Source organism: Rhinoderma darwinii, chromosome 5 (assembly GCF_050947455.1).
Source record: "Rhinoderma darwinii isolate aRhiDar2 chromosome 5, aRhiDar2.hap1, whole genome shotgun sequence".
Classification (NCBI taxonomy): Eukaryota; Metazoa; Chordata; class Amphibia; order Anura; family Rhinodermatidae; genus Rhinoderma; species Rhinoderma darwinii.
This window is the reverse complement of record NC_134691.1, coordinates 297,605,274-297,617,875: the sequence shown is the minus strand read 5'-3', so window position 1 is coordinate 297,617,875 and position 12,602 is coordinate 297,605,274. Positions and strand designations below refer to the sequence as shown.

At 40.3% G+C, this 12,602-nt stretch overlaps 1 protein-coding gene across 1 annotated transcript in view; it reads left to right on the top strand.

Annotated features, from left to right (window-relative positions):
* Positions 1–10,979, top strand: part of PLCD1 (phospholipase C delta 1) — a 76,525-nt gene extending 65,546 nt beyond the window's left edge. Inside the window, exons 12-15 of the mRNA XM_075827328.1 lie at positions 656–834; positions 1,006–1,138; positions 2,593–2,742; positions 7,926–10,979. Coding sequence (XP_075683443.1) covers positions 656–834; positions 1,006–1,138; positions 2,593–2,742; positions 7,926–8,023 — 560 coding nt within the window. The 3' untranslated portion in view covers positions 8,024–10,979. The remainder of the gene's footprint in view (positions 1–655; positions 835–1,005; positions 1,139–2,592; positions 2,743–7,925) is intronic.
* The last annotated feature ends 1,623 nt before the right edge of the window (positions 10,980–12,602 follow it).

The following is a 12,602-nucleotide window of genomic DNA, read 5'->3' as shown; positions in this document are numbered from 1 at the left end:
TCTTACCTAATATCTGAAAATTAGTGAAACCATTGAATTCGGAATTGCATTCTAAATTTCCATGAATCTCTTTTTAGCTGTGAGTCATAGATTTCATACAAGCTCACATATTCTTGTTGGTTCTGTATTATATAATCTATCCATGAGATTATTATTTCAGGATCGTGGCGGGTTGGAAGTTGGAAACGGTTTTCCAAATAAAAGGATATCCCCAAGACTGTACTTTATTTTTTATTTTTTTTAAAGCAGTTCTACGTCAAAAGCTAGACATCTGTGCATGGGATGTTATATTAGAGATTCTTTTTCTGCTTAATCTTTCATTCTCTAGCAAATGAAATGGGAAAAACGTATGCTATCATAATGTGTGCTTAGTCTATCTTCTGCCATAGTTTTAAACCAATGCCAGCTGAATTTGTGACATTGTCTGCGCTTTATAAGGTCATGAAAAAGATTCAGCAGTCACAAAATCCCCATTAGACACGGGAGTTTATGAATATTAACCATTTCAAGGGAAAAATGTTACCATCCTCCAGAATTATTTTTTTTGTTAGCAGTGACCTGTTGCGTCATGTGATATGTATTATACTTTCATAAGTATCTTTTATGTGTAGTTGTGAAAGAAACCAACTCTTATAAGATGTCATTTTTTTTGCAGTGGCATTGAATTTCCAGACACCATGTACAGAGATGGACGTCCATCAAGGCAGATTCCGTGACAACGGATTCTCTGGCTATGTTCTTAAACCATCATTCCTTCGATATCGTCAATCTAAATTCAATCCAAAGTCCATTCACGATGGAGAGTGGTGGACTCCGAAAAAGCTCACCATCATGGTTAAGTGTTGATTCTTCTCAATATATAGTGAAATTGTGGGTAGGGCGCAGCTTTGTCCCATTCTGTGCAGTACGATCTCATGTCCTTTGCATTAAACGTTATGGGGAAAACTAGTAACCTGTGTAAAATATTTAAACATTACTAACATGGTTACATGATGTATATTATAGATAATCTCTGGACAGCAGCTACCAAAAGTGAACAAGAAGAAAAGCTCAATAGTGGACCCCTTTGTGACTGTGGAGTTACTAGGGGTGGCGCGGGACAGAGAGAAGAAGCTCTCAAAGATGATTGATAACAATGGTAGGAAGGAGAAGTTCTTTACAATTACAGACCAGTCCTATGTATGTATATATGTGAAATATATATATATATATATATATATATATATATATATACAGTCTGCCTTTACAAACATTTGTGAAGGAATGGGTCGTTCTAGAGAGCTCGTTGAATTCCAGCGTGTACTGTAATAGGATGCCCCTGTTTCTATAAGTCCGTTTTTGGAATATCTAGGAGGGAAGAAATTTCCCAATCAACTGTGAGTAGTATTGTTGCAAAGCCGTAGTGTTCAAGTACCACAGCAAGTTACGTTTTTATGCACTATGCGCCTCAGCGACCTGCTGAGGCGCATAGTGCATAAAAATTGCCAACACTCTGCTGACTCCATAACTTGCTGCTGTGGGTTTCCATGGCTGAGCAGCTGCACACAAGCCTTTAATCATCAAGCACAATGCCAAGCGTCGGATGGAGTGGTGTAAAGCACGCCGCCACTGGACTCTGGAGCAGGGGAAGCATGTTCTGTGAAGTGATCAATCACACTTCTCCATCTGGCAGTCTGAGGAACGAGTCTGCGTTTGGTGAATGCCAGGAGAACGTTACCTGCCTGACTGCATTGTGCCAATTGTAAAGTTTAGTGGAGGAGGGATAATGCTGTGGGGTTGTTTTTCAGGGATTGGCCTAGGCCCATTAGTTCCAGGGGAAGGAAAGCTTAAGGCTTTGTTCACACGACCACATTAACGTCCGTAATGGACGGACGTATTTCGGCCGGAAGTCCCGGACCGAACTCAGTGCAGGGAGCCGGGCTCCTAGCATCATAGTTATGTACGATGCTAGGAGTCCCTGCCTCTCCGTGGAACTACTGTCCCGTACTGAAAACATGATTACAGTACGGGACAGTTGTCCTGCACAGAGGCAGGGACTCCTAGCATCGTACATAACTATGATGCTAGGAGCCCGGCTCCCTGCACGGAGTTCGGTCCGGGACTTCCGGCCTAAATACGTCCGTCCATTACGGACGTTAGTATGGTCGTGTGAACCCAGCCTAATGCTTAAGCATACCAAGACATTTTGGACAATTGCTTGCTTCCAACTTTGTAGGAACAGTTTGGGGAGGGCTCTTTTCCATGCCAGCATGACTGTGCCCCAGTGCACAAAGCCAGGTCTATAAACGCATGGTTTGAGGTTGAGGTCAGGGCTCTGTGCGGCCCAGTTAAGTTCTTCCACACAATTCACCCAAACACATTTTGAGATAAACTAAACGGAAATTGCGTGCCATGTCCTCTCGTCCAACATCCGTGTATGGCCTTACAAATGCTCATTTTTATTTATATATATATATATATATATATATATATATATTGACCTGTTTTATATGAAGTGTTTTTGTAATGTTTTATTTTCTTTTATTCTTGTTTATTAGTATTTATATCTCATTTTATTTTTATTTTTTTCTTAACTCTTCTCATCTGTTTCAGGGTTTAACCCCATGTGGAATGAGCATTTTGAGTTTGAAATCGATGTCCCTGCCCTAACCTTGGTGAGATTTCTGGTGGAGGATTACGACCTTTCTTCACGGAATGACTTTGTTGGCCAGTACACTGTTCCACTGTCGAGTTTACAACTAGGTAAAAAAACTAAATAAATTTCTTGATTTTCTAATCCTATACCATAATGGCCAGTGAAAGTTAGATTCGTCTCTGAGAAAATGGCATAGTGATCATGTCTTTACTCTTACATCTACCTAAGATCAGCTTTTTTCCAGTCTTTAAATGTGTGGGCAGATGGTTTAACTACAGTAAGATTACTCCCTTACTAATACTCTCTGTAGCTGAAATGCCTCTGTACACCAGACCCTAGTCTCACATAAAGTCACATGACAATTCTCCTGGTGTTTATATTTTGCTTATGTGGCATACTGGACAGGTGGTTCTCCCCTCTCCCCCTTCCAGGAAGTATGGCACATCACATGCCTCTTCTCTCCACTGATCCCTGCTCACCCCCTTCCTATGTCAGTGGAGGGAGGGATCCTGTCACATGCAGGGCAGAAGATAAAGCAGAGTTAATCAGCAGAACATCAGGGCTGTGTCTCAGTAGCTGACAGGGAGTTATTACAGAACTCCCTTACCTTGTAATGGAGGGGCATGTAGGCAGCTTTAAACATAGGCAATGTCTGTGAGGGGGCGAGGAATTATGGGAACTGCAGTCTTTTTTACATGGTAAGCTCGCCCACAGCAAGCCCTAGCAAAATTAAAACCGTACTGCACATAGCTGGGCAACATATGTGTCTGACTGGTCACCAGATGATGCCACCATACAGAAGTGTGCACCCTTACCTTTGCCTGAGTTTGGTTAAGGACTCCAATTTTTCATTAAATCCACTCAATACAATATAGTGACAGGCTGCAACCCGCATCACCGCTGTGTGGCCACAAATAGCATAGGCGTCTCGTGATAGAGCATCGTAATATCATGTTCTTTCAAACTGGCTGTCTCGCGCCTCACATCTCTGGATTTGTTGAGATAAGAGGAAAGTAAAGTAAGGATGTTTCCTGAGCTCAGAAGAGCTTATTTTTCATAAGTAGGTACTACTTCTGAGCTATGGTGGCATAAGCTCGGAAAGCCCCTTTAGCTGAGGGCTCACAGATTTGGCATGGCCGGTAGCATGAATGTCGGTGTCGTCATGCTGCAGTCATTTGAAGCTCTGTTTTTATAAGCCTGTGGATGGGCAGGCTTCACATATCTGCTACTTTAACCTCTTTCCACACAATCACGTACAGTTACGTCATCAGCACTAATGTGTTAGCGCCTTCTCATTTAACTGTACATGATGGAGCGGGCTCAGAGGCTGAGCCATCGACCATCACCAGAGGGTGTCGGCTGTATATTACAGATGACGTCCCGCTGTAACGGCCAGGACCGGAGCTAGGCTCAGATCCTGCCAATTAACCCCTTAGATGCAGCGATCAAGTGATCGCTGCATCTAGGTGGTTTCTAGCCTGTCGGCGTCCCTGTGTCGCGCATGCCAGTGGTTGCTATGGCAACCAGAGTCCTAACAATTGCCTCCTTGTCTGCCAAGCATGGAAGCCTTCTAGGGCCCGCTCCTGAGCCTAAAAGGCTTACGATCAGGGCCAAGAAGATTGTGCAGGCTCAGACTGTATATTACAGCTGACATCCCGCTGTAATAGCCTCCGATCCGCCCGATTAACCCCTTAAATGCAGCGATCAAAAGCGATCGCTGCATCTAGGTGGTTAGATCGCACCAGATTGTTGCTATGGCAACCAGAGGACTAACAATGACCTCCTGGTCTGCCTAGTACAGAAGCCTATTAGGCCCCGCCCGCAGGCTTAGCCTAATAGACTTGTTGTCCGTGAATAACTGATAGCTCTAATAGACGGCACTATGTAGGTAGTTCAGTGTATTAGATAGCGGTCAGGGCATCATGCCTACAAGTCCCCTAGTTTCAACTTTTTTAAGTTAAAAAAAATAAATAACTTTTTTTCCCCATAAAGTCTTTTATTATAGGACAAAACTGAACACCTTAAAAAAAATAAAAAAAGTACACATTTGGTATTGCCGCGTCCGTAACGACCCAATCTATAAAGATATCCTGTTATTTTCCCAGCACAGTGAACAAGTAAAAAAAAATAATAATTCCAGAATCGCTGTATTTTTTGTTAACCCACCCTTACGAAAACATGGAATAAAAAGTGATCAAAATGTTGCACGGTCCCAAAATTGTACCAACAAAAACTACAGCCAGTCTTGCAAAAAACAAGCCACCCCCACAGCAATGTATGGCTCTCAGAAGATGGTGATACAAAAAATAAATGATTTAAAAAATAAAAGTGATTTTATTATGCAAATGCTGTCCCATAATAAAAAAAAAAAATGTACATGTTATATTGCCATAATCGTATCGACCCGCAAAATAAATATGTAATTTATAGGGCACGGTGAACGCCGTAAAAAAACATTGTCAGAATTGCTGGTTTATGGTCACCTTGCTTGCCAAAAAATTGAATATGAATTGATTAAAAAAAAATCGCATGTACCCCAAAATGGTACCAATGAAAACTACAGATTGTCCCACAACAAATACGCCCTCACACAGCTCCGGTGGGAAAAAAGTAAAAGTTCTGGCTCTCGGAATATGACACAAAATGTGCAGTGTTCCAAAAGCGGATAAGATTGGGCACCATTTATCAGTGCGACACTGGCCACGAATCTGCAGATTATTTACCGCATTATTATACCCTTATTATGCCCTGATGTACTCCGGACAGCCTGTATATGCCCCCACATTCTAAACTAAAATACCGAACAACCAAGCAAAATCTGCACTCCAAAAGCCAAATGGTTCTCCCTCCCTTCTGAGCCCTAATTTGTGCCCAGACAGCAGTTTACATCCACATATATGGCATCGCCATACCCGGGAGAACCCGCTTAACAGTTTGAGATTTGTCTGCAGTGGCACAAACTGAGCACTAAAATGGAATATCAGTGGAAAATTGCAATTTTCACTTTGCACCATCCGCTGAGTGTTCACTTTTAATAAATAAAAAAAAACACTGGGGTCAAAATGCTCACTGCACCCCATAAAAAATACCTTGAGGGGTGCAGTTTCCAAAATAGGTCACTACTTTGGGACTTGTTTTACAATTTGACCTCAGAGCACTGCAATTGTGGGTCAATGCTGTGAAAATTACCAAAATAGACCTCAAATGCACATGGTGCTCTTCAATTCTGAGCCCTGTCATATGTCCAGGAAAATAACGGCCTTGAGGGGTGTATTTTCCAAAATGGGGTCACTTCTCAGGGTTTTACACTCTACCCTGCTACCTCAGGGGCTCTGCAAGCGCGACATGGCGCCCGTACACCAATCCAGCAAAATCTGCGCTCTAGAAGCCAAATGGCGATCCTTCTATTTTGAGCTCTGCCATGTGCCCAAACCGCAGTTTAGGGCCACACATGGGGAATTGCCATACTCGGGAGAAATTGAGTAACCAATTGTGTGGTGTGGGTTTTTTTTTTTCCCCCTATTACCCCTCGTGAAAATAAATAATTGGGAGCTAAAACTACAAATTTTGGGGAAAAATAAAATTTTTCATTTTCACTGCCTAATTCTAATGAAATCTATAAAACACCCGTGAGATCAAAATGCTCATTATACCCCTAGATGAATGCGCTTCGAGGTGTAGTTTCCAGAATGGAGTCAGGGTTTCTACTGTAGTGGTACCCCAGGGGCTCTGCAAATGCAACATGGCGCCTAAAAACCAATGAAGCAAAGTCTGCTTGCCAAGTAGCGCTCTTGCCATTTCGAGCCCTGTCATGTGTCCAAGCAGAAGTTTATGACCACATATGGGGTATTGCCGTACTCTGCAGAAATTGTATTACAAATGTTGGTTCTTTTTCTCCTTTATTCCTTGTAAAAATTTTAAAATCCTGTGTTTTTTCAGAAAAAAAGTAGATTTTCATCTTCACAGACTAACTTCAATATATTCAACAAAAAAACTGTACGGTCAAAGTGCTAACTATACACCTAGAAAAAATACTTGAGGGGTGTAGTTTCCAAAATGGGGTCACTTTTCACTATTTTGGTCCCTCCAGTGCGTTGTAAATGCGACATGGCCCCGAAAATCATTCCAGCAAAATCTGCGCTCCAAAATCGAAATGCCGATCCTTCCCTTCTGATCTCTGCCGTGGGTCTAAACTGCAGTTTATGACCACATATGGGATATTGCTATAATCAGGGTAAATTGCTTTACAGATGTTGGGGTGCTTTTTTTTTCTACTTCCTTGTAAAAATTTGAATTTTCTATGTATTTTCAGAAAAATATAAATTGCATTTTTACAGACTAATTCAAATAAAGCAAAAAAACTGTGGGGTATCAGAATGTTGACTATATCCCTAGATATATTCCTTGAGGGGTGTTTCCAAAATGGGGTAACTTTTTGGGGGGTTTCCACTGGTTTGGCACCACAAGACCTCTTCAAACCTGACATGGTGCCTAAAATATATTTTTTTTAAAAAGAGGCCCCAAAATACAGTAGGTGCTCCTTCGCTTCTGAGGCCTGTTTTTCAGTCCATTACCGCACTAGGACCACATGTGGGATATTTCTAAAAACTGCAGAATCTGGGCAATAAATATTGAGTTGCGTTTCTCTGGTAAAACTTTGTTACAGAATTTTTTTTATTACAAATGAATTTCAGCAAAAGAAATACAATATGTAAATTTCACCTTTTACGTTGTTTCAATTCCTCTGAAATGCCTGAAGGGTTAAAACACTTTCTGAATGCTGTTTTAAATACTTTGAGGGGTGACGTTTTTAGAATGGGGTGTTTAAGGCTTTCTAATATATAAGGACCTCAAAGCCACTTCAGAACTGAACTGGCCCCTGTAAAAATAGCCTTTTGAAATTTTATTGAAAATGTAAGAAATTGCTGCTAAAGTTCTAAGCCTCGTAATGTCCTAGAAAAATAAAAGAATATTCAGAAAACTAAGCAAATATAAAGTAGACATATGGGGGATGTTAATTAGTAACAATTTTGGGTGGTATAACTGCCTGTCTTACAAGCCGAGACGTTTAAATTTAGAAAAATCATTTTGCAAATTTTCTCTACATTTTGGTTTTTTTCACAAATAAGCAATGAAGTTATCGATCACATTTTTCCACTAACTGAAGGGGTTAAGAGACTATTGTTGTAGAGTTTGTCAGACTGCACATATACTAGCTGGAATACAACAAATGCTTTCTAGTTCTAACCAATTTCCAGTTATAATACAATTTTCCCTTTTTATATTGTAGGTTATCGGCACATACACCTTCTGAATAAAAACGGAGATCTTCATCCCTCTGCCACGCTGTTTGTGCACGTCATGCTCCTAGAAAGCAAACCGATCTAGGACTAAAATGTTTACAATGTTTTATATTTTTATTCTATTTTAACAACTTTTTTTAGCTGCCATTATTTTAGGTCAGAACTAGTTTTTTTAAGATTTCCTATTCCGATGTAAGGAAAAGCTGTTCTACAAACCTTGGCCTATTTTAGGACTATTTTTATTTTTTTTAAACTTTTTTTATTTTTTTAAGGGTTAGCGATTTGGGTTAGTATAATAATTTTGATTTAACCTCTTGCTCGTGAACTAAAGGAGAACTATGTGACAAACTAGCACTTTTCTACTGGTTTTTCCACTGTAGACGACAAAAAACGGCATATTGGTTTAGATTTGCCATAGATGTCTGAAACTATTTCGCTTGTGCTCACTCTAGTGAATGAGCGATACGAAAATAACTGACTGAGCATACTCTGCTCTATCTGTATCTCCCATTCACAATTATGGAGTGATCGCATGTACATGGCCATTTCTCGGGATCAGGGGTGGGAGGGCAGGGGGTTACCCAATTACCAGAAGTATCTTTAGTGGGAAAACACCCTTAATCCCCTCATGTTAACAGTTTTGATTGGATTCATAAACATGACTGATTTCTTACTGCAAATCAAATATTCCTGTAAACTACATGTTGTGGTTGATCATTTACATATGAATTCCATAATTTATTGGACCGTTCCAATAACTCAAGTAAGCCTTGAAGAGTTGGGTAAATCATCTGAGAGCCTTAGCATAACACTACTGCTTGTGCCTTAGCACAGAAGTTCAGACGAACGTTGAGTACGACCATTAAAACAGCGGCTGTCACACGGACACATGTATTTCAATGGGGCCGTTCACCCGGCCGTTGTTTCAACAGACAGTGCGAAGGGTCCCGTGCAAAATAGAACATGTCCTATTTTGTTCCGTTCTCACGGATCCCTCCATAGACTCAATTCAAGGAGGATCCGTCAAATCGAAAATCGCACAGACGTACCTCTTACTTGAAAAGTCACGTTTTTCACATCAGTTTCCCCACATACGTGTGAATCTGTCCTTAGGAGAACTTCTTTTTTTTATTTATTTTTTTATTTATACAGTAGTCTGAACGCCCATGACATGGAGCGCTAGATACCAATGGTGACCTGGAAGGTTATAGAAGTCTTTTTGCCACACAATATGAAAAATAAGTGTCTGAATAGTGTAGAAACAGATACCTTACAGAAGTTCAGTATATTCGAAGGTGGACACTTTGGAGGAGCCGTGTCAGGTTTTTTTTTTTTTTGCATATCGGCCAGTAAAACAAACACACATCGTATTTCTCTGGATGGGTACTGGTATCTGCAGCAGATGCCGGTGCACCCGCATTACGGAAGGTCAGACTTCTCTCCTTTACAGACTCTATGTAAAAGAAAATTGAACCCCATTTGCACAAGTATGGCTTATTACTGCTTGAAGGCTCCGCATTAGAGCACCTGTGGGTTTGTATATCTCTTGCAATTGTTGGTGTCAGATATTGTGCCATTGCATCAGCTTTACCGCCCCTTCAGCAGACTTTGCATGGCAGAAAACTTTGCTTTTGTTTTACTGGTTAACATTCATTCTACATAGTATAATACGGAATCATTCTTTCCCTACAGTATTTGTTTGGCATGTAGTGATTTGCTATTGACTACTATTTGCCCATATACAGTATAAATAAATAAAACTAGCGAATTTGGACACCTATGGGAAAAATAAAGCATGCAAATGACACCATTGAGCAAATGGAATGATGATTTCCTATACAACCGTGGGGGTTTAATGTTCAGAAATGGATCTGTTCACACTACGGGGATCAGTGGTGTGCGACCTGTGTTCTGCAGGTTCAGGCTGGGAGAGGAACCTTTCTTCCACCATGTCCTTGTCATATTTCCTTTAAATCTATTGTGTATCCTATTTACCCACAGTAAGTGATTTATGCTATAATAGTTCTGCAACATTACGTGGAAACATGAACTACCTCCCCTGCCTTCACCACTTTTTTTTTTTTTTTTGTTATATTATTGCCATGATGGTGGCTCTGTGACTAAACTAAGTAGGGCCTGTAGATCAATACATCCGAAGGCTCTAAAGCCAATGTAAAGTAAACTGACTATTTCCTTATGTAACTGACCAAACAAGTTCTCGTTGGCCTCTTCAGTCCCCTCCGGTATTGGCACACATCTGGATGGTCTTTATAATGCACTACATACTGTGATTTTATGATTATTTAGTAATGCAACACTGTTTATGGTAAATATCGACACTGAATCTTGTGCCAATGCGTCCTCCGTTTTTTTTATAGAAAATATTTAGTGCATTTTTCATTGACCATGGCAAGTACTATCTGCACATACATACCACAATCTTTGCCGTCTCATCTGATGCCAGGGTTCAATTTGTGCCAAGCTCGATCTGTATGGGGTATGCCAATACAACACATTTTGAATATATTGCGGTTGGTTTATTTTCTCTTTTTTTTATACTACGGTCGCCTGCTGTTCTATATCAAAGGCTGGCCATAGACACAACGGCTCCTAGAAAGTTGTTCGCATCTGGGAATATCTTTTTATATATCTGAAAACTGTTCTCTGTAAAACTTTACCACCATTTAAATAGTTTTAACAAGTAAGCAGGAAAGCTGGCCTAGTTTACAGGGGAGCATTATCTATATGGCTTAGTTCTAGGGCAGTAATCTACAATGTGCCTTTTATAAATTATTTTCATATTGATAAAAGTTGCTCTGTATAGTTTCTTATGTTGGCCTGTTTTATATGCCAGACAATATGCAATCTTTTATGTTCGTATTGTTAATAGATCTTGTTTGTTCATTTTACATTCAAAATCAAATTTTTAGAGCTGGATTTCCTTCTTTGTTCCCTTACTTTCAGTTACTTCTAGCATGTATTTCTATCTATGCAATGTAAAAATGTCGGGACATAGCAAATAAAAGTTATTCAGCCTCTTTCCTAAGCTTGGGTGTGTTTTTGTTTTACCACTAGAGGGCAATATCTGAATACATTGCAACCTATTTCAGCTCAAAATCACTGCTAAATATGTTTTTCACCTACTTTTAAAATGAGAGAATAAAAAAAGAGGATTTATTGCGCACAAACAGGAGGACAATTAGTACAGCAATTTTCCAATATAGAGAGTTCATATATAAAAGCAGAAAACCATATACCACAGTAACCGTCTGGTACCATAATAAAAAAAAGACACTTAAATGCTATATGAAAATAACTAGAAGAAAAAGCAGAGCGCTACATAGGACCGTAAGTTTGTAGAAAAATTGGCAGAGCACAAATGCGCACACAACACTTTCTAAATTCAAGGCGTATGTGGTGTAGCAGTCTTCCTCGGTCCTCAGTCGCAAACACCTTTGCCTGTGTGCGAAGTGGACAGCAAGACAAATAAATATTGGAGCGCGGCCCCGCCGAAGATCCCAAGGAACCGGGGTCAAGCTGTCAAGGTATGTTGAAAATGAAGTTTCCTTTTAATCAGACCTCTATTAGTAACACGTTTGGGGCATAGATACTCCTTCAGACATGAAGATCATCTAGCACAGCATGTAAGGTATACAATTCAAATAAAATCTGGTACTTCAAATGCCCTCAATGGTTGGGTTTCGAGGAAAAGGGGTAAAAAGTCATAGAATGTATAAATAGTAGAACCGTATTTAAAAACTAACTTCTATTCATAAAACTGGAGGACTCACTATTTTTTTTACAGCTGCACAAATAAACCGTAGGCTACATATTAATAAATATAGAGGAAAAAATTCAGAACGATGGCTAACGTTAGCAATTAACCCCTTAAATGCGGCGATCGATTGCTATCAACACGTTTAAGGTGTTTGTAGCACATCGGCACCCCCCACGATGCAATCGTGGGGTATCTGTGCCCTGAAACGTGTTACTAATAGAGGGCTGAATAAAATAAATATTTTGTTTTCAACATCTGTTAACTACTTGATACTGACTTCTCCAAAACGTGCCCTGCCGAAGGCTGCATGTTTATTTAACAAAGCAGAACGGTACGGGTCAGCACTGTATAGGTTTGTAATACTTTGCAGCTCTGAGGCAGGGGTCTGCCTTTCATTTCAGTCGGTCACAAAGCCAAACGAATGGGGGTGCTCGTCTCGGAAATCAGAAGTCCGTTCAAAGCATATAGGTAGAACGAAAGAGTGCCACTCACCTAATATCGTTTCTTCAATCTATATTCCTCAGTAGAAAAAAAGTGAGTATAAACAGTGAAAACTACACCGGCAACAGCTGTTTCGCGTCAATCTGCTTTCTCAGGCCTTCAGATTTATTTGACTTAAAAGACCTTATTCGCACGACAGGGTTTCCCGGCCGTTCGTAAAATGGCCGTCACACGGCTGCAGTAGGACTAATAGACCCCCTAAGGCTTCATGCCCACTTAAGTTCTTTCCTTCAGGGTGCTAGCCGTTTTTCTGACGGCTAGCACCCTGACCCATTCTTTTCAATGGGGCCATGCACACTTCAGTTTTTTTTTTTTACGCTCTACTTTTGTCGGAACGGAGCAACGGGACCATGTCCTACTTTTTTTTTTTTTTTTAAACTCGTTT